We start from the raw sequence: 21475 nt of genomic DNA, 5'->3' as shown, positions 1-21475 counted from the left end.
GAAATTATAGACTCCATATAGGGCCCTCAATGTATCCCACAATGCATCTTGAAAAGTAGTGTCCACCCGACACCACAATTAGCAATATGTACCGTCATGCATTGCGCAGACCGGTGAGAAGAACGGGAACGGAAGTTATCTTATAAATATAATGATCGCTTTAAGGATGTAGCATGACCAGTTGTGTTTGCTTTATTGATGTTTTGCCATTAAACGTTTGTTGGGCTATAACGGCACTAATTATAATTGCTAACAGTTCAGCCGGAAGAGCTCGGCTCGTTTTATTTGCGACAGCAATGACGTAATTAACAGCAACAGAAAATGAGGGAGGTAGTGTCCGAAATGTCCGAAAATGCTTTCACAGTGAGTTCACTATATGGTGCCCTTCATTGAACTCCCCATATGGGGAGCAGGGAGCGAGTGAGTGATTTCGAACATGGCCCTGGTCATGTTTTCAGAGATAAAGATTGTTGTCGCTTTAAGTAGCTTTGTTATGTTGAAGAGAGCTTTGCAGCACACTATAGAACAATCTACAGGACGAGGGATATTTATTTGTGTTTTGTCACTATTCTGGACGGTTAGTCTCTTGCATGCACATAATAATTGTTCTTATTTATTGTATTAGTCTTGTGTCATCTTAAGAGTTCTTAAAAGGAAAATAAGTCACTCAAGGATGCCTGCAAGAATGACTAAGTACACAAGTATGACTCACACATGTGCTACCAATAGTTTGAAACATTTAATCAATCAATAATTAATATTTATTGTATTTCATTACAATGTAAAGCTAAATGTACTCCTATATGGTTAAAAAGAATAGAATTTTGAAATGAAAAAAAGTGTGTGGGTGTGGGTGAAATGATACTGCAGTGAGTTACAGTAAAAAAAAAACTGAACATGTGTTTGCAGAGCACCGTGTGCAGCATTTCTGCTGTCAGGCTGCTGTAGGTGTAGCAGACCTTTCCACAGCAGACATTCACACTTGTCACACAACAAGAGCCCTGGGTTTGTTAATGACAGAAGGTTACTGGGGATTTTCCTGATATATATGATACATGATATAAACTTGTTGTGCAGTGCTGATATAAATCACCAGTGTCATCACTGAATCAGTATCATCAAGAAAAGTACCATAGTACTGTTCAAACTTCCCATATTGAAGGTATATTGCTCTGATTAGTGTGACTCTAGTGTATTAGGGCTGATAGTACAAAATGAACAATTTGGTAAAGTTACCTTTTGTCATGACCCTGTGTTTTGGCTTTAGTTTCCTTGTTTTTTCTGTGTTATCCTGTGTTCACTTATTGTTATTTATGTGGTAGTTGTAAGGCTTGTTGTGTAGTTCTTGTGTCTTGTTGTCCTTGTGGTCCTGTCTTGTGCTCCCTGTTTTACTTTGATAGTCCTGTCCTGTTTGTGTTTTGTCTTGTGCTTTACTTACTGTAGTTTCCCGCCTTGTGTGATCACCTGCTCCTCCCTAATGTGTCTCACCTGTGTCTCATTGTGTTCCCTGCTCCTTGGGTATTTAGTCTGGGGCTGTGTTTGAAATCACTCACTCACTCCCTGCTCCCCATATGGGCAGTTTAGTGTAGGGCACCATATAGTGAACTCACTGTGAAAGCGTTTTCGGACATTTCGGACACTACCTCCGTGATTTTCTGGCACTGTTAAATACATCATTGCTGTTGCAAATTAAACAAGCTTTGTGGGACACATTGAGGGCCCTATATGGGGTCTATAATTTCTCACTTAGAATTCAGACAGCACTACAAAAATGGCGAAGGCACTATATAGGGCCATATATAGTGATTAGGGAGTGATTTCGAACACAGTCTGTGTCTCCCCTGCACCGGGTGCCAGTTTGTCCTCGTCACTCCTGGGGGTTTGTTCTTGTCTTGTCACCAAGCCAAGCCTTACCTGCCTTCACCAACGGACTTTGTTCTCCCGTGGTGAGCCTTGCTATGCCATGCCATGTGTTTTGCTAGCCCTTTCGTCTTGACTTATTTTTTGAGTATTTTTTTGTGACTCTCGCCTAGCCTTGTGTTTTTGAAGCCACCTGTTGTGGTATTTTTGCTACGCCTAGTTTTTGAATCCTTGCACTGACTTTGCCAGTTTAAATAAAGATTTTGTTTTGCCCTGTGCCTTGCATTTGTGTCCTCTCATCTTGACAAACCCTGACACCTTTAGCTTAGAAATCTGTGATGAAATGTTTTTTTCTCTGACATTATATACACAATTCAATTTTACATCTTAAAAGTCAAGAAACTGATGCATATTAAAACAGAGAATGTGTTGTGGACTCCAGTGAAATATCACTTTCACCACATAACCATGGTTATGTGTCCACTCTGACTCATAGTGTTAGTTTGAGTATAAGTGATTATTGATTGACTTGACTTGTGGTCTTGTAATTTCCAACACTAGACATTTGCAGAAAACTATTAACTGTATGGCTTCTGTGATGCTCTTTAAACCTCCCCTCCTCAAACCTCGTGTCATGTGATTGCGCCAACAAGTATGTCAAATTCTTCTTAATGTGTCAACACAGAGTCAGGGTTACATGTTTGAAACCCACTTCCAGACGTGATACAACCATTGACATTTAGTCAGTCGTCATTGTGCAGCCACAAGCATTACACTGATCCTAAAAGACTGGATTTCCCTTCTGCACTGTGTGTAGACGTTGTGGTGAGTGTGGGTAGAAGATGCATGTGAAGCTATTGTGTCATTGCTTTGTAAATGTGTCCGGTGTGACGTTTGATTGCACCTAATACAGAAGGCTTAACACTAAAACTTTAAATCACAGTTTCATGAGTTACTCATTTAAAGTTGATTTTATACATTTAAAGTGTGTTGTTGCAGTTACAATTGAAATGAGACGTAGGCTAATGAGAACACAGTTCTGTTGTAAAACCAATTACCAGTAAGTTGTCACTTTAATCCTTTTTTTTCCTGGTTCATGCTGTGGTAAAATGGAGAAAGTAAAGTTGGACTTGTTTGCAGCCAATTTAAGAGGATAAGTTACAAGGAAAGACAGGAAATCATCAAGGTCAAGACAGATCTCAGCAAACAAAAGATAACAAGACAAAAGGAAACTTTTTATTAACCTTAAACATGTCACAAACAAAGACAAACACTAAGCAGCTACAATAACTGCTGTCCTGTCTGGCAGGTAATCAGAACTCTTTACATGACAAAAAAAATCAAGCAAAAATGCCTACATACACAGATGAAAGAAAAACATTTTTTTTTATTTATAGTATCAGTTTGCTGGCAAGTTTTTCAGTAATCTGTTTTACCTTGAGATATCACGTATGCAACCACAAGAACTTCCTGGACTGACATTTACTAGTATCTGCAGGGACTGTTTCCAGTACACACACACACACACACTCAGTGGCTTCGAGGTGCAAAAAGGTTCCACTTTAGACAGGTGCAAGGGTGTCCTCTGTACCATAGTTAGGGTTATACAGTATCTCAAAGCCGGGTTGCAAAAAATGTATTTAGGATAAAACATAAGTGAATGACATGTAACAAGGGTGAGCTTTCACAACTCCTCTGACTGTGAAACATTTCCATTGAGGTATAAACAACATGAAAGTCCTTACATTTACAAACTCAGTCTTCCCAAAGGCCAAAATGAAAACATGTGAAGAGGCTTCTCCTTCAGTGGGGAAAAGAAACTCATGGGAACTCCCCCTCCCACATATACCACTGAAACATGCACTCTGCTTTACATACCTGCTTCTGCTGGAACAGAGCAGCATAAACAACACAGGACACAGAAGTACAGAAACAAAAAACAGCATAAAGAAAGTCAACGGATTGTTCCAGTGATATTGAGTAGTACTATTTTTGCCATTATTGTGGTAATACTGTATTATTCTCATACTTGTCATACTTATATATTCTGTAAGAATGTGGATCAACAAGTCAACACACATTAACAACAACAACAACAAAAATGATGTGTCAACAAGGAAGACCTTCTGGCATCTGCAGCAAGCTTCCTGAGTATTTTCCTGGTTGCCATGGTAACGTGCACATGCACAACATTCACATAGTGATATGTGTTCACCGCTGCTGTCATTTTTTCTGATTATTGGTATGATTTCTCAGGTTATTTTACACAAATATTTCACAAGTAAAAACCATCATGATGATATTAGAACAGTTCATATAGTAAGAAGCACAATATTACAGCTAAATTCCAAATGTCAAATATTGACTATACTGCAGTTTGAGAACACAACTGTTACAATACTGATACAGCAAATGAGATTATGGTATTTCTCTTACTAAATCAACAATATAAGGAACGTTTGAGCGATCTAAGTTCACAGTATCATAAAGTGAAAGGACAGAGTCACCTCAGGGCTCCTCTGGATATGGTTTGAGAGAGGAGCGGCTGCCATCACCGATTTCCTCAATCGGTCTCCGATATGAGTCTTTTTCTAAGAGAAGAAGAAGAAAATGAAGCACAATTAATCAGATTAAATTATGTGGGCACAATATTCATCTTTAGTCATTGATTATGGTGGGTTTTTTTTCTAGATGGAGCTGGAACATCAGTGAGCGTCAGTATATTGTGTCAACCCTAGTCTGAAAGAATAAACTGGCATTTTGGGAAATATGCTTAGATAAATATCCCTACCTCTCCCCCCTGTGTACATGAAATATAAAGCTACAGCCAACAGCCTGCACACAGAAACGATTTGAAAAAGTAGGACATAGATAGCCTAAGTGTTCATTTCTTTTTGACTCTCAGTAAGAAAATACTAAACAGTCACTATTTTACATTTACTGCAGTCACCTGCTACATACTTTGTGCCGTTGTTTTTCCACAGCTGCAAGGAGCGTTGTACAGCTTGAAGGTCACAGCAGCCAGCAAAACTATCCCAGAAATTAAAATAGCGGGGCCCACAACTGGCAAGGCAAAAGAAGTGAGCTTAATATGATTTGTTTTTAAATATCAGGTTGTGTCCGACAGAAAGCAGAGTGTTTTACCAAAGTACATGCTGGTGTTTGAAGGAGAGAAGGGCTGCTCTTCATGATGAGTGACCCGTGGAGCAGCTGTTGTGGTGATGGCAGTGAGCATCCTCTGAGTGCGAGCCCCCTCGTGCGGAGGGTGGGATTTTAGTTGTGTAAGAGTATCAGCTGTTTGTGATGTGGTTGATGTAGAGGTGTGAATGTTGGGTTCATTACAGATGACATCTGAGGTCGTGCTTCCCTTCGTCTTCACACCTGCTGATTTACAGCTACAGTGAAAGATAAGAGATATGAGCTGTAATCAACACAGATGCAGGTTTTCATTCAGCGCAGTGTATTAATACAGTGAACATACTCTGTCCATCTTTTGCACTCTGAGTTGATTTGTGTGCTGAAGTATCCTTCTTTACACTCTGAACACACTGACAGGGAGAAAAGGGTTTTTTTCTGTTAAATCATTTCAATAAAAGACAGAATTACAATTTTTTTAATCTCACTCCATTTGTACCTCCGTCTTTTAGTCCAGATCCTTCGGCACATTTGCACCTGGAAGAATCGTTATCCCAGAGGACAAAGCCTGTACGGCACCGACATATTGCATCTGTCACCTTGGTACAGTCCTGTAGAACTTCACTCCCATAATCTGCCATAGTTTTGACAGAAAAGATGTTTGTTTTTTGTGTGTCCTAATTTTAGATCAGAGTAAACATATATTTATCTAGTTATATCTTTTTAAATGTTTCAACACTTACCTTTATAACACTCTGTGCATAATTTACACTGTTTAGAGTCATTGATGTCAGGCTGGTATTGTCCATCCAGGCAGGGTTCACATACATTCCCATTAGAAGATACTCTGTGACCTTCACATATTTCACGAAGACAAAAGAGAAGAAAAAAAACCCTATTTTAATACTTACAATACAGTTGTATAATTCTACAGCATAGTACAAAATTATTTTTAAAAAAATAAGAGCAAAACTTTACCTTTAGGGCATTCCACAGCATCCACGTGAACAAGGAGTTCATTAAACGTGAAAAGGAGCATAAGCAGCGTACATACAGCCATGTTCAGTGGTTTAGTGCTAACAGGTGTCTTCCTGTGTATGAAACACCAGACAGTGTGAGCCCGAGACACAAGTGCTGGGCGTTTTCACCTTTATACTGACGTCAAAGCCACGCTTTCATTTGCAGTACAAGTATAGAAGTACAGCGATATAGCAGATTATACGTATATGTAGGTGTAAAAGTATAAAGCTAGAGTTTTCAGAGTTGGTTTATAATAACTATTCTGACAGTATTTTGATCATTTTATGTTTTTTGAAGCAATTTTTAAGTCAAGATTCAAGTAAACAGTCTTTCTTTTCAGAATCAGAAATACTTTATTAATCCCAGGGGGTAATTGCTTGTCATGTTTGTGGTATTTTTTGTTTTTTTATTACGGTATATCAGTGCTGTTTTCGAGAATGTACTCAGCATTTCATTGTTATGAGTTGCCCAAGTTTACAATATAGTTTCAAATGTATGTTAGATTGTATCAGTATCATTAAAATAGACATAGATACACATTTTTAAGGCATCAGACGGGCATAAGATTAAGAGTAGAGATACAGACAGCAAAGGATAGGATATATATATATATATATATATATATATATATATATATATATATATATATATATATATATATATACATAATAAATAAAAGATCAAAGGAGCAACCACACACATCCTTTCACAGAAAGAAAAAACTCTTGATGATGAGCTGAATAAGGGTTTAATCAAGGGTTCTACTGTTTTGCTTTGAAGTCACCTGGTAGATTAATGAATTATTCAGTATTTCAAATATTCAGTTATTTATGATAAACTAATGGTGATTTTCCATTTATGTAGCCTAAGTCAGTGTTTTTTTAGGAAACAGGGTTGTTATTTTTTATATAATGAAAGACAAATTTTGACCTATTTTGCATGTTTATTAACCTTTATATGGACTTTTTTATATTGTTCCAGAGAGAAAAATGCAAGATCTGTGTGGTTTCGGAAACTGAGAGCTTCATTGTGTTTTTGAATAAGAGCATGACATTGTACCATTGCATATGGACTTAAAGAGCAAATGGAAAAGAAACCACATATTCTTGATTAATTTGCAAGATACAACCACACAAATGCTACAAAGCTTGGCTGCTCAAACGGATGTTGAAACCTCCACTCAGCTTCTAGCTCACTCTCATTCACTCTGACATTTAACACTTTAAGCATCACAACATTCTAAATAGAATTATAATAGCTGTCTCTGATAACTCAACTGATCTTTAATCAGTTTTCACTTTTTGACACATCGTCATCTCCATAACAAATACTCTAAATTACTCCAATGTTTGTGGAGTAATTTAGTAATTCAATGTTTTCTTTGAATGAATTTGGTATGTGTGCTGCTGAAAATAGACCAGGAGTCACTCAGATCTTTTGTCTGGCAAACAAGACTCAAAGTTTTCCACAGAATCAAGTAAAAAACAGCCAACAAGGTGGAAATAAAACGTTGTAAACAGTTCCATACAGAAATTGTACTGCTGTAAATAACAACAATGGAACTGTGAAACTTTTTTAAACAGTTAAGAGTTTTTATTTTAACTGTAATACACCCCTGACAAATTTACATCATTTATCAAATAAATTACATGTATACTGATCCAATAGCTTACAGCAGCAACATATACTTTATATAATGTATACACACACTGTGGAAAATATCCAAGAAAACATGCACCTCTAGATCTCTAATTATTGTTAGTATTATTGGTATAACTAGTAGTTATATTAACATTTATATTAACACTAATAATAATGCTGTTAGTTGTAGTAATGGTCGCAGTTGTTAAAGATACTGTATGTCAGCTCTCTATCATTGGTGTGCAGCACTTGTATGTAATTCTTAATGCACTCAGTAGATGGCGCTGTGGAGTCGCTGGCATTGGCCGCGTTTTTAAAAAGGCGAAGAAGAAACTCCTCACGACTGAAACGCGACATGTCGAAAACAAGCTGAATGAAATGCGGCACTACTGAGCAATACTTGTTGTTTTGTTGTTAAAAGAGAAACTGCCACATCAGGTGTCTGCCTAGTAAGTGCAAAGAAGCCACTGTCTTTCGATTCAATCACAGGCTCCATTTTGATTCGCTTTCTGCTGAAGTACGTTTTTAAATTGGGAAGAAATCCACATACTGGTTGGGTTTTCCTCTCCTGAAACAAGGAACTACACTAACCGCATTCTGTTACAGCGGGTTTGCCCAGTGACCCTGCCCCAAAAAAACGATGCTGGTCACCGTTTTTTGCGCTCCGAGGGATCGCCCAGAAACCACCTTCGCCCTCGACGTGTCCCCGGAGCTGGAACTGAGAGACTTTGTAGCACTTTGTGAACTGGAATCAGGAATCCCAGCTGGGGAAATTCAGGCAAGGCACAAGCTAGGTGTAGCCGGAGAGCTAATGTTGCTAACAGCTAATGTAGCTAGTTGACTTGCTAGCATGAAGTGGACTTTAAGCTGTTTTGACGGATAAGGTGTTGCGAAACATCGGACACTGGATTCCATTTATGCCTCCCACGTTTATAAATAATTATAATCAACGTGGGTAGCGTTGTTCTAACCGAAAGTTCACGCAACTAACGAAGTTACCTGATATCAGAGCAAAGAAAAAATCGCTGGTAGCTGCAGATATACGAGAAACGTTATCTTAACATGAAAGGTTGTGCAAAAGCACCATTATCTCCCTCCGTCAGTTTCGCACACTGATGAATATCAAAACTGAAACGAGTGCATTTTGGAGTTCACTGGTGAAGTGGAGCTGCAGGTGTTTCTAGTCCCAGTGTAAACTATAACACAGCCACGTTCACTTTGATCATGTAAACATAAAGCTATTGTCTTTCTAAAGCCTCAAATTTTTCATGCAAACAAGTAGTCTAAGCTAAACTAAACTAGTTTATTTTTTTGGATAGCAGTTTTGTTCCATTGTGACAAAAAAATTACTGCTTAAGTTTTTAAGTGAAATGATAAACACTTAATCATCTGTTATGTAATTTTATAAAAACAAATGTCTTTACTAATTGAAACAAACAATGAGATCACATCACCTCCTGTTTCTGTCATTTCTGTGTGTTTGGAATTTTAAACAACTCATGCTAAACCTTCTCTTCTTTTCGATCATATAATAATTTTTAACATTATCTTTCATAAAATTCTCATGTGCTGTCAGCAGTCACCATAGAGCAGCTGAGGAAGAGAAATATCTAAATATCTGTAAGCGAATTATTAACTGAAAGAATGTGAATAAAGTGTAATTACATGTACAGAGTATACTCTAAAGTTAATTATCGCTGCTTTAGAAAACAGTCCTCTAAATATACCAATCAGTAAAAACATGTAATTTTGGAGCGCTGGAAACGGCAAGTGAAGGGATTATGACTTGGTGATGCAATGACGCCACAACATCAGTCAAGGAGATAACGGTAAAATGAATGTGTTGTGTAGAGTTCTTTCTATCACTGAATATTGGCTTTTGCTTTTACTTGTGTACTCTTCAGTATCCTGATTTATCATTAGTGGGTTTTTTTTTTTTTCGCAGATCACATATGTAGAACAGCCCCTAAAAGACCCCACCCGTGCCTTGGGGAACTATGGTGTTAAGGATGGAGATGTGGTGGTTCTCCGGCAAGCTGACAGGAGGCCGCCACCAACTCAGCCAGCCTTCCCAGGTAACACAGCATGTGTTTGTTAAACATTATATGGAAACCAGTGATGACAGTAAATGCTGTCAAGTGTACTGATTGAGGTAGACTGACAGGTTTATTTCGCGGAAGATTGTTTGATAAGATGAGTCATCGAAAGTATGAGGAAAGAATGTGCAGTTAACAAGAAAACAAAGTGCAGTTTTGCTGTTATGTATCTAGGGATATAATGTATCAGCATTGAAGACCATACATTATTTCTCTGAAGCCCTGTTTAGAAATAAAGACAATAAAGAAAGAAGATTTTTAAACTGTTACCTGAAGTGCAATAATAACATAGTGCAGTAACATACAGAAGTGACCATTCTAATTTCCTCATTATCTGAGGAAATCTGTTATTACCAAAAAAGGGATTTTGCTTGCAATACGTGAACCCCTCAGCCTCTATCTTCCACAGGTCTGCCCCATATTGACTTTCGTTCCATCACAATCCCGGGCACCTCCTCTTCGACCAATCAGCGTGGCACCGTTAGGCCGCAGCAGCAGCCGCAACAACCGCCACAGCCACAGCCGCAGCCGCAGCAGTCGCAACAGCAGCAGCAGCAGCGCCCCGCACAGCCTTCCACGCCTATGGCCTTTCGTGGCTCCTCTCCTCAGGGGCTCGATGACCCCGCCTTACTTCAGCAGATGCTATTATCTAATCCGCACGAGCTGTCACTCCTTAAGGAGCGAAACCCTCCTCTTGCTGAGGCCCTGCTGAGCGGAGATTTAGGTGAAGATATACAAAGTTATTGGCAGGAAATGCTGCAATTTGTCTCTGATTAGATTTGGTCATTGTAGTGCAACTGTTTTTCCTCAGAACGTTTCACCAAAGTGCTGCTGGAGCAGCAGCAGGATCGAGCTAAGAGGGAGCAGGAGAGGATCAGACTTCTCACTGCCGATCCTTTTGATTTGGAGGCTCAAGCAAAGATTGAAGAAGACATCAGGTATGAAAAGAGCCACCAAAACCATGTCCTTATCAGTGATGTCAGCGGTAGTCACCCGGCATATTACATAAGATTTTTTTATGAATTTGGGCATACTAAATCAGAATGTTAAGCAACTTGTTTTTTTACATACAGTACAGGTTACATGTTTTTAAAAAAGTCTGTATTGGGTTTGTGCACATTCCAGGCAGCACAATGTGGAAGAGAACATGACCATTGCAATGGAGGAGGCCCCAGAAAGCTTTGGACAGGTGGTTATGCTGTACATTAACTGCAAAGTCAATGGCCATCCTGTGAAGGCTTTTGTTGACTCAGGTAATGAGCATCAAATCTTAATGCACATACTACTAAAATGTTGAGGAGCTGCATGTTGTGTAGTTTCTGTGACTCTCCTCTGTGGTCATTTTTGCCGTTCTTAGTGTAGTTTCTTTTTAGTCACAATCAGATGAGATGAACAGATATGAGCAAATACTGTTTTGAACTTATTGTAGGTCAGATTGAATCTGATCATGTGGTGTATTTCTCCCTTAATATTATGGCCATAGAATTTTATTTCATGTCAGCATCTTTACAAGAGTCAGCTAATAACCTCATCCTTAAGCACATAAACATGATACTTACTAGACTATGTGGACTACACAGCATTGTATTACCATCTTTATTGCACAGGTATTTATTATTTTTTGGTCTTGTTTCTTATTTTTAGGAGCACAGATGACCATCATGAGCCAAGCATGTGCAGAGCGCTGTAACATTATGCGGCTGGTGGACCGACGCTGGGCTGGAATTGCCAAAGGAGTAGGAACCCAGAAGATCATTGGGAGAGTTCATTTAGGTTCGTGTCAGGAATTCTTTTAATTTAAATCAACATATATAAAGCAGTATTTTGAATGGTGTTGTACTGTTTCAGCTCAAGTCCAGATAGAGGGAGATTTCCTTCCCTGTTCTTTCTCCATCTTGGAGGACCAGCCAATGGACATGTTGCTTGGTCTGGACATGCTGAAAAGACACCAGGTTTGAGCTCCTTTTGTCTGAGTTATGTTCATTTTATACCTAATCAACAAAAAAACAAAAGATTCTTGGAGAATTCATTGTCCTTTTTTTTGCAGTGTTCAATCGACCTGAAGAAGAGCGTACTTGTAATAGGCACCACAGGCAGTGAAACTCGTTTTCTGTCTGAGGCAGAGCTGCCAGAGTGTGCCCGACTGGCATACGGAGCAGAGGGACGTGAAGATGCCCGTCCAAGTGAGATAGCTGACAGAGAACTGGCCGAGGCACTTCAGAGATCTATACAGGAAAGCGGTAAGACAGCGCCTCTCATCTTTGCCTTTTAGCCTGTTTTTCATTGAGCTTTTTTTAAAGCTCAGTTGGGACATTTGCATGTGCCACTTAAAGCTTCTTACTCTCAACCCCATTTATGCTGTCATCAAAATTTTTTAGTCACCTGATCACCTCATGTCATCAACTCAGCAAATGCACTGTGCTTTGAAATAAGATGAGGTCAGAAAATAAAGAGAAGATGAACAAGATCTTGGCTAAGCCTTAAGGGAAACAAACATTCATGATTGTTTACATTTATGTCACTGGTGTAAAGATCTCCCATGATATATGGCTTGCAATGTCTGTGTTTCCACTGTTTATGAGAAGCAACCACACATTTAGAAGATGGATCAGTAATTATGAGTAGCATCTGTGTCATCGCAGTGAGATGAGCAAAGACTTACAGTCAGTTCTGTCAGACTTTGTGGGGATCAGCAGTGCAGATGGATCTCTGAGGAGAGTGAAAACAGCACTTGAGGCCTCCTACATAGTCAAACCAAAAAGAACACCGAGTGCTTACAGAAATATTGGTGGTTATTAGTGCATCTTGCAGTACAACATTTTTAGCATACAAGTGTTATGGAAACATACTCATGTAAGTGTTTCCCTTTAATGCTTTTTCAAGGCTGTGTTTTTGCCTTGAGTAGCCATGATGGAGAGAACAACAGGTAGCAATTGAAACAGTTTTATGTCTTGGCAATGTTTTTTTTTAATATGACATGATTTTAGCACCCCTGAAGTTTAGTGACAAGTATGTGATTAAACTGTGACCTCTTTGTCAAGTCTTAGACCCAGGTTGGTGGGGTTATTTCCTGTTTTTGTTTTTTTTCGGATGACACTTTTCACATCTGTGTGTGTGAAAAGGCCGTTAGTTTGGTGCATGCTCTGTGTGTGACTGCTAACTTTCTCCGTCCCTTTGCATGATGTGTGTGGTGTGTGCCTTAACCCCTGAGCAGGACAGCACTGATGCATTTGGAGACAGCTGGAGAGGGCCCAACCAACCAGGTACTACAAATTCACAAGTCCATTGCCAGTGCTAAGTCCATTGCTATTCTTTTATTTTGCTGTTATTTTGCTGCTGGAATTGATGTTATTACTTGTTTATTTACTTGTTACACACTGTAATTTATTTTTGAATACATAAAACTGTTAAAGAGGACAATGTAGCAGAATTCACTAATTATCTGTGCATGAGTTTTGGGTTGTTTCTGCAGCTCGCAGATGGAGTTCACACACACTCTCCACTTGTTTAATTCCTAGTGTGTATTTTCTCTTACAATAGACACTGCAGAGGAACAAACTACCTCACCGCAGCCCCCACCATTTACATTACCCAGAACCTTAGACCAAATGTCCTCAGCCAGCTCCACTTCTCAAAGCCCATCCTGTCATCAATCCCTGAACCCAACCCTGGACCGCACTCAGTCTGCCCCAGCTGCCATGGAGCAGGTCTCAGCACCAGGGCAGTGCCAGGGCCAGCCTGTCATCCAGGAGATCCCTAGGCCTTTGTCTTCAGCAGAGGAAGCAACTTCTGCACCTCATCTTGTCGGCCCTCACCCTCTGCCTCTCCATAACAACTCCAAAGTGCCCCCTGAACCAAGTCCCTCATCTGATGTCCTAAGTGCATCTAACCCTCCTGCAGACATGACACCACTGTCCCGGGATCCAGGGGGTGAGGGACAGCCAGAAGCCACAGAGGGGGGTACTGAATCAGATGAGGTGGGGAACAACTCCATCCTCCCTAGTCCAGAAGAACTTTCTCCTGTTCAGCCCATGGAGCAGGAGGTGACTGAGTCAGATCTAGTTGATACTACAGAAGCCTGTCCAGGTGCTCAGAGCCAGCCCAACTCTGTTGAAATGGAGTCTCCTCCCACCTCTCAAAGTGCGGTGTCCTCTGAGAGGGACCAGCCTGAGGGGGAGCGCTGCTCCAGCTCAGACAGTATCCCCTCACTGGCAGCTGCTCTGATGGAGCTCCATGAACTGTTGGTATCCAACAACCGCACTCAGTCTCAAAACCACAGCACCTCCTGTTCTCCATCGCACCTATTTAGGCAAGACGCAGGTAAAGCATCTCCCGAGCCAATCACCCCAACACCTGAAAACACCCAACCTTCTACTGCCATTTCAGCTGGTGCAGAACCAAGCGATGCCAAAGCCAACTATGCTGCTGCAGTGTCTGATGAGGAACCATCCAAGTGTCTTGTGCCTGACCTCTCTGGCCAGAATAAGCATCGGGATGGAGATACAGCAGACACTGATGAGGGCCAAGGTCCACCACAGTGTCCAGATGGTTCAGGAGAGAGGAGGGAAGAAGAGGCCACTAACATCAGCATTTCTCAATCTGAGCCAGAGTATCCCCCTGATCCAGCAGGAGACCTTGAGTTCAGGGAGCCTCCTGAGGGGCAACTTGGAAGAGGGGTTGCAGATGGACAAGCCTCTGGCAGCAACACCCCGGACACTCTTGGCCTCCAGACTGAGCACACTTTTGTCAGCCCATTATCAATGGCAGTGGGCTCACCAGAGGACATTTCAGACCCCTTGTCCTCCTCTGTTTCTCCTCCTCCTCCTGTTCAGGCCCCTCAGCCTTCATCTCCTGCCCTTCTTGTCCCTGCTCCGCATCCCTTTATAGAACAGTTTCCAGCTGAGGACATCCAGAGAATCCAGGCAGCAGGCTTTTCTGCCAGGGAGGCTGCAGAGGCACTGGAACAAGCTCACGGGGTTGTGGAGCTAGCTCTTCTGGCACTATTAGCCCGCAATATCACTGTGCCCACCTAGACTCCTAACCAGTCATGTGAGACCCCAGCCTCCCAACTCGGCATCTGTCTTATTTATTATATCTTGTTACTGATCCAGATGTCTCAGTCCCCTTTTTAGCAGGGAGCATGTGAAAAAACCACAGGGAAACAACATCTCTTGGTTTATTATACTGAATACTCAAGAACAAACTGAACAATACTGTCTGGCTATAAAAGATGTGAGGTATGTTTGCATGCAGATGTTTTGGGTGCCCACCCATTTCATTGGTTTTTAAAGAGTTGGCATCATAGATTGTTTTTCACTTGGACATATTCCCAACGTATGATAGGTTCTAAAATATAATTTTCTCTTTAATATGTCATAAATTGATGGTTGTGTGCGTTTAATTTGTCAATCATCAATAAAATGTGAAAAAAGCTTCACACAGCTGTTCCTTCTACTGGGATAATTTTGCCTGCAGAAGACAAAATGGATTATTGAAGCAATACTCTAGAAAATAAAAAAACATTAAAGCTGATTTTAGCCCCTTTTATTTGTGGAAAGTGCTGCAGGTAACCAGGATCAATCTCTATCAATCAGATTTACAAATATTTTCCACAGATAGATGTTAAGTGATAAATTCAACCATTATCTTTTTTTTGAAGCATGCATGTTTGTTGAGGTATGATTTGTGATGGAATTCCGATTCTGCGTGTCTACTACAGAAGGTATCTTGTACTGTATGTGTGTATCATTTTCCACAGTTTGAAAGCTTTGCCATGTGTAGATTACATTTTTTTAGCTCTCTGTTCACAAAGTCCTTTATTTTATGTCAAATCATCATTGTTTTGTGTTTTTTTTCTACAGTATGGCCACTCACTGGCTGTTTAATGACTTGTCAGTCCATCATATATCACAGCTTTATTTGAGTCATACCGACAATGTTCAGGCAGATTGAATTATTTACTTTTATCTTGTATGGAATTTTAAATTGCAAATAAAATAAAACTAGTATTTGTATAACTTGTGTGAGTTTTGGGTCATTTTTTAAACAGCAACAGCAGCTGTTTTGGTCTATTAAAAGTTAAACACTACAACTTAAGAAAAGGCCACTCTGACCTCACAAATTACCACCATTATTTCAAGAACTCACAATAATTGACAAAACTTCATACAAATGTAAATCATATAGAGGGATTGATATCAAAATATCAAAGTTTTTATACGATACTACTTAAACTTGGGGACTTCTTTGTGCTAACTTATATACAAAAGTATACAGTGTCATTTTTGTTTTGCAGCCTCTGTTGCGTTAACATGATCCAACAGCTGTGGAGCCTCAGTTTGAGTGAGCCTGTGTACGAAGCGCCACACCTGATTCTAGTTTTTGTGATTGCTGCTTAAAGCTCAGTGTGTGTCACTGAACACACCCACAGTATCCAGCAGCAGCAGCCTGAGAGAGCAGCTCCTTACTAAAAAAACAAACACTCAAAACGTATGATGGCACAATTTGAGCACAAAGAAGAGAACAGCAAGAGAAGCAGCCTTATTGATAATCTATGCTCCTATTTTGGAAATAGTCATCTAGTGAACAATTTAATTTCACAAACACCAACTATGGAGACAAGGAAAAGCTCAAGTGACACTAAAGACCCTGGTGAGAGCACTGACTCCATGAGCCGGCCTGAAGATCACAGGTATAACTAAAATAAATAAAATGTATAATTTATCTAGGATTGTGAAATGTCTTTGTCCTGTCCTAGTCCTTCCATGGACATGTCCTCAGCTCTCAGGTCGGTGGCATTGCACAAATGGGGTCTGAATAAAATCCGCTCATCAGTGCTCACAGTCTTCTCTGAAAATTCCTCAGTATCTCCCCTGGATGAAGAAAATGGAAGTCATAAGAAGTAAGTATCTTTATAATGTTTTTTAATAAGGGAAGATTCACAGTTAACTAAATATGTTGTAATTAATAAATCAGGAAAGCAGATCCAGCTGAGGAGGAAACACTGAGTGCACCATTCCAGTCAAAGTACATCGACATCTGTAAGTTACCTTCCTCCTCTTTCCTCAGTCAGCCTGTCATGCAATGTAAAGCTGCTTGTCTCTGCTCTGCAGTCCCTCTCTATCAGGACTACAGTCTGCAGGCGGTGAGAGAAGATCTGCACAGACTCAAAGGCAGCTTTGTGTCTGAACTGGTGACTCCACAGTACCTGCTTGCCGTGCAGTCCCGTCTGAGCCCATCCAGTCGCTCTGCCTCTTCATCTCCTCAGCAAAGTTTAAGATCCCCAGATGGAACTCTGTCCTCACCTCCACCTCAGCCTATCAGAGTGACCCCCTGCACACTGTGGCAAGACCTGGAGGAGGTGAAGGTGTCTGGTCTGCTCAACAGCCTGACAAGAAAAGAGATTAAGCTTCAAGAGGTTTGTTACAAAAAGTTAAAGTGCCCAGAAGTCACATAAATTCATTTAAGTGCTTCAAGTTGATGATGATCCTCTAAAGGTGGTGTTGATGATGAAGAAGGGTTTAACTGCTGGACCTATAACTAATTCCACAGGTGAGGCTCTTTATGTGTGACAGTTTTTTTCCCCCTTCCCTGCAGTCTATGTTTGAGTTGATCGGCTCTGAAGCGTCTTACCTGCGGAGCCTCAGAGTGGCTGTGAACCATTTTTATGCATCAAAAGCTCTGAAGCAGACCCTCTCTCCAATGGAGCATCACATTTTGTTCTCAAACATTCGGCACGTGATGGCAGCCAGTGAGAGGTGAGAGCTCTGCCTCCATCTTATATGTTTTTACTGATGTTCATGCTCAGCTGGGTGTGCTTCCTCTTCAGGTTTCTCATGGATTTGGAGGTCCGACTGGGAGAGAGTGTATTCATGTCTCAGGTTGGAGACATCGTGCTCCAGCACTGCCCAGAATTTCACAGCCTCTATGTGCCATATGTGACTAACATGATGTACCAAGAAGCCCTTATTAAGCAGCAGCTGTAAGTCCATTCCTGCACCGAGTAAACTGCACAACTCCAACTACTCATAACACATCTTCAGTCTTTTATCTTCTCTTTTTGAAGGCAGCAGAACAGAGAGTTTCTGCACACACTCAAGAAGCTTGAGAGTGACTCGCTGTGTCAAAGACAGACGCTCAAGTCCTTCCTCGTCCTTCCATTTCAGAGGATTACTCGTGTTAAGCTTCTGCTGGAGGTCTGATGGGATTTGAATCGTATGTTTCTAAATGTTTCAGTATCAGTGTGCTAAATGTGGGTTTTCTTTGATTTCAGAGCATCCTGAAACAGACGGAGCCAGACACTGAGGTGATTTCGAATCTTGAAAAGCCAATAAAAGCCCTTCATGAGGTAATGGTGTGCAACCTCCTTATATTATGATGTGATATGTAAAAACTGAGTACTTCTTCCACTGGTCAGATAGTGACAGACTGCGACAAGGGGGTCCAAAAAATGAAACAAATTGAAGAGCTGGTCTGCCTGGAGATGCTGCTGGATTTCAACAAAATTAAGGTGCTGTTTTTTTTTTTTGTATCTTTCCTCGTCGTTGTAATATGTCTTACAGGGCTGATTCTCTAATGACGTGAGACTTGCTTCTTCTTCCTTTCAGTCAGTCCCTCTTGTCATCAGTCAGCGTTTTCTGGTGCACCAAGGACCCCTGAAACGACTGACTCTGGAGAGCACTAACACCTCAAGACCGTCATTCATCAGCATCTACCTGCACCTGTTCAACGACCTGCTGATCATCTCCTCAAAAAGGTAAGGTTCACATAAGTAGTGCTTTTTTACTTTACTTAAATCTATACTTTTCTTAGCAGTCTGAATAAAAATGTATGTTACAAAGTAAAAAAAAAAACAATATATAAATTTCAATGAGAATGTACTGTATTATTTTCTGTCTTATGGAGGAATCAGCGGTACATTGTGGAGGATCACACTAAATTCCCTGCATGTGTGACCACTGAGCACCTAAAGGCTGAAGTCCTGGGTCTGCCCCCTCTCTCCTTTCTGGTGCATCTTACTCGAAGCCAAACAGGACACCCAACTGTCATGATACTTGTTGCATTGACAAGGTGAGGTTGTCTTTATCTGTAATGGCTCCTTAACTCTCCTTAGCAGGCAGTAATGGAGCAGTGCTGTATGTCTGTGTTTTAAATTGCAGGTCAGATAAAGAGGCGTGGATAAAGGCACTGTCATCTAAACCATGAGTTGATTCATGACACTGAACTTAATGTTTTAAAGATCCACCTTTTTAACTTGCACTTTTTGATAGTTGTGATAACTTCTTCACTCTGGACATTTGTCTGCACCTTGGTTTGTGCATTCCCTTATATTCACTTTTTGAAACTTGCACACTGTGTTGAAATGTGCACAAACATTGTCACAAGGGGGAGGGGGATCTTTTTTTCTTACTAGTATAAAAATATTGGACTCTTTAAGCAGTGTACCATTTTATTTTGCTATATTCTAATTAATAAAAAATATTTTCTGACTAATGCAACAAAAGTCTCAAAAGAATAAAGACAACTTGATAAAACATACCCTGATCTCTTCACTGTGAGATACTGACAGAATACTTGATATTCAAAACAATCTGTGTGTATTGGTTAGATATTAGACAATTGTCTGAGGTGGTTTAGTGAATAACGCAAAAGAAAATGGTGTAAAACATTCATTTGGGTCATTACTGCATCCCCTGCAGGAGATGTGATAAGGTGGGCAGCTCATGAAAAGGCTCAAAATGTTGGCAGGAAGAGGGGGGAAAAATGTGCTTGTGGAGGCTTGATAACGGACTCATGGGCAGTTTCAGGTCAGTATTGGTTAGTACCGTACCTCATAATGTGGTCTGAGAACAACGGATGAACCACAGCATTAGTGAGTCTACTTCTGTAGCTCTCTGTAGTTTTCTCACATCCTGTGGGCAACTGTCTGAGTGAGCCAGCAAAAGCAGTGTGAGGCTCTGAGGAATGTGTCCAGCAGGAGTGACCTTAACTTGAGTCCAGTCTTTCTCTTCCTTGAAGCTCAAAGTTAAAGCACAGTCACAGTCTCTTCTTGAAAACGTTGGCTGGCTGTAACACAATCTTGATGCCACAGGTTCTCTGCAAGGCAGTTGAGGAGAGGCGCTACATCACCCAGCCCATCACTGACCTCCCCGCCTGTACGCAGCACCGGTAAGTTCCATGTCGCCTGGAAGTCCCTCACATCTCTCTCTGCCACATCACAGTGCATGAAAAGGTCAAATCTGAAGGAAGCATTGAGGACAAGTGTTTACATTTGTCGTTGGGTGTAAAAGAAGGAGCCCTGTCACCATGTGCAAATACATTTTTGTAAAATGCTATTTGTAATAAACACAAAAGGATACTTGGTGCCAACCACAAGTTTCACAACACGACTGACAGATGGCCCGCTCCATTTAGTGATTTGATTTGACAGATCATCAAACGATGTTCTGTCAGTGAAGGAGAACAGGAAGAGGACAGCATCCACCTGCTCTTTACAGGACTGGGGGACAGAGGGAAAGATTATTAGCCAAAACAAATCTGAGTGTTTGTGTGTGAGTGAGTATCCCATACATACAGGAAGCAAATGGTCAAATCTACGCAAGGCGTTCTCGCCGCAGTCCCACAGCTGCAGACGGAAGAAAAGCACTCGGCCGCTTTCTCTCAGCTTCACTGGCCAATACGCCACTGTCGTCTCGATGCCTGGAACAACAAATGTTGCTTCTTTATTGTACGAACCACTTCCGCAATCAGTGGATTTTATTCCAGTCTGAGCATTGGGTGGAGCTACCTGTGGTTTCATGGTGAATGTTAGGAATATTCAAGCCCGCAAGACGTGCAGCAAGAGCAGTTTTTCCAACTCCACTCTTGCCAGTGATGAAGATTTTATAATGAACTGTGTCCACTGCAGCTTGTGGGGGCATCACTGGAGACTCCAACAGGCCTGTAACAAGAACTGGTTGAAAATGGTTTCTCCACTGCTTGGTATTGAGTCCCAAAATGTGTTATTATTTAACTTTATACATTTTCACTGTATGTCACTGCCCTAAAAACATGCTTTGCTTCATTGACACAAACTTACAGACATAATAGTTGCAAAGAGATTTATTTGCAACTGAAGCAAGTACAAAATATTAGGCTTTTTTGTTTAGAAACGTACTCGAGTGTAGTCTACTTTTGAAATAGCACGAGTAATATGATTCCGCATGAAAAAAAAGTCTTTACCAAAGTTCTTGCGTCTCTTCTTGTGCAGGATTTTGCAGAAATATTCTTTGCTGTCTTTACATCGATGCCAGTCAGAGACTATGAGTGATCCATGAAGAGGAACTTGTGCCATGTTTGTTATGAAGCTAGAGTCACACGCAAAAACATGCAGCTTTTAAAAAGATAAATTCCAGGTAAAAACATAAACAACGACAAAACTCAACAACTTAGGAGTTATTAATAAATCTGTGGTGGGGAAAATGCGTTTTTAAGTAGTCTGATTAGTCAACTTCCGTAAACTTAACACGTCCTATGACAACCGGTGTCGTCACTTCCGTCTTCAGTTTGTGGCGTTGCCTTCATGATCTTTCCAAAAGTCGTAATTACTGGTTTTCCGTTTACTCATCTGTTGTTGTAGGAAAAAAACACTCTAAGAATAACAGAGCAGATATATTGTTGTGTACGAGAAGTAAATACATACACACACATAGACGTACAAACATACGTCAGTATTTTAATGTAAA

At 40.6% G+C, this 21475-nt stretch overlaps 4 protein-coding genes across 7 annotated transcripts; 2 read left to right on the top strand and 2 right to left on the bottom strand.

The window, feature by feature from the left end:
• Positions 1-3195: 3195 nt before the first annotated feature.
• LOC114436253 (tumor necrosis factor receptor superfamily member 4) lies at positions 3196-6109 on the bottom strand. Of its 2 annotated transcripts, none has more exons than XM_028406433.1 (7): positions 5974-6109; positions 5739-5849; positions 5495-5629; positions 5342-5408; positions 5005-5255; positions 4811-4923; positions 3196-4451 (listed from the first exon to the last, which is right to left on the bottom strand). In XM_028406433.1, the coding sequence occupies exons 1-6, from the start codon at positions 6053-6055 to the stop codon at positions 4814-4816; spliced, it is 756 nt and encodes a 251-aa protein (XP_028262234.1). In that variant the 5' UTR covers positions 6056-6109; the 3' UTR covers positions 3196-4451; positions 4811-4813. The 2 variants fall into 2 exon arrangements, with proteins under 2 accessions (XP_028262234.1, XP_028262233.1); XM_028406432.1 differs by having other exon boundaries at positions 4822-4923.
• Positions 6110-7982: 1873 nt separating this feature from the next.
• On the top strand, positions 7983-15284 carry ddi2 (DNA-damage inducible protein 2). Of its 3 annotated transcripts, XM_028406412.1 has the most exons (11): positions 7990-8173; positions 8263-8434; positions 9602-9731; positions 10162-10476; positions 10564-10690; positions 10878-11005; positions 11397-11525; positions 11601-11704; positions 11800-11992; positions 12967-13015; positions 13293-13392. In XM_028406412.1, exons 2-10 carry the CDS (start codon positions 8297-8299, stop codon positions 12975-12977), a joined length of 1275 nt encoding a protein of 424 aa, XP_028262213.1. In that variant the 5' UTR covers positions 7990-8173; positions 8263-8296; the 3' UTR covers positions 12978-13015; positions 13293-13392. The 3 variants fall into 3 exon arrangements, with proteins under 3 accessions (XP_028262212.1, XP_028262213.1, XP_028262211.1); XM_028406411.1 differs by lacking the exon at positions 12967-13015 and having other exon boundaries at positions 7983-8105; positions 13293-15284; XM_028406410.1 differs by lacking the exon at positions 12967-13015 and having other exon boundaries at positions 13293-15284.
• Positions 15285-16229: 945 nt separating this feature from the next.
• On the top strand, positions 16230-19265 carry LOC114436164 (rho guanine nucleotide exchange factor 19). The gene is made up of 12 exons (XM_028406291.1): positions 16230-16443; positions 16510-16653; positions 16728-16792; positions 16865-17169; positions 17349-17509; positions 17581-17733; positions 17818-17947; positions 18025-18099; positions 18169-18261; positions 18359-18507; positions 18657-18821; positions 18911-19265. Exons 1-12 carry the CDS (start codon positions 16244-16246, stop codon positions 18954-18956), a joined length of 1686 nt encoding a protein of 561 aa, XP_028262092.1. The 5' UTR covers positions 16230-16243; the 3' UTR covers positions 18957-19265.
• Positions 19177-21363, bottom strand: cplane2 (ciliogenesis and planar polarity effector 2). The gene is made up of 5 exons (XM_028406294.1): positions 20973-21363; positions 20539-20691; positions 20326-20450; positions 20111-20250; positions 19177-19990 (listed from the first exon to the last, which is right to left on the bottom strand). The coding sequence occupies exons 1-5, from the start codon at positions 21082-21084 to the stop codon at positions 19777-19779; spliced, it is 744 nt and encodes a 247-aa protein (XP_028262095.1). The 5' UTR covers positions 21085-21363; the 3' UTR covers positions 19177-19776.
• Positions 21364-21475: the final 112 nt, after the last annotated feature.

This window comes from Parambassis ranga, chromosome 5 (genome assembly GCF_900634625.1).
Source record: "Parambassis ranga chromosome 5, fParRan2.1, whole genome shotgun sequence".
Lineage (NCBI taxonomy): Eukaryota > Metazoa > Chordata > Actinopteri > Ambassidae > Parambassis > Parambassis ranga.
This window is presented reverse-complemented; position numbering and strand designations above follow the sequence as displayed.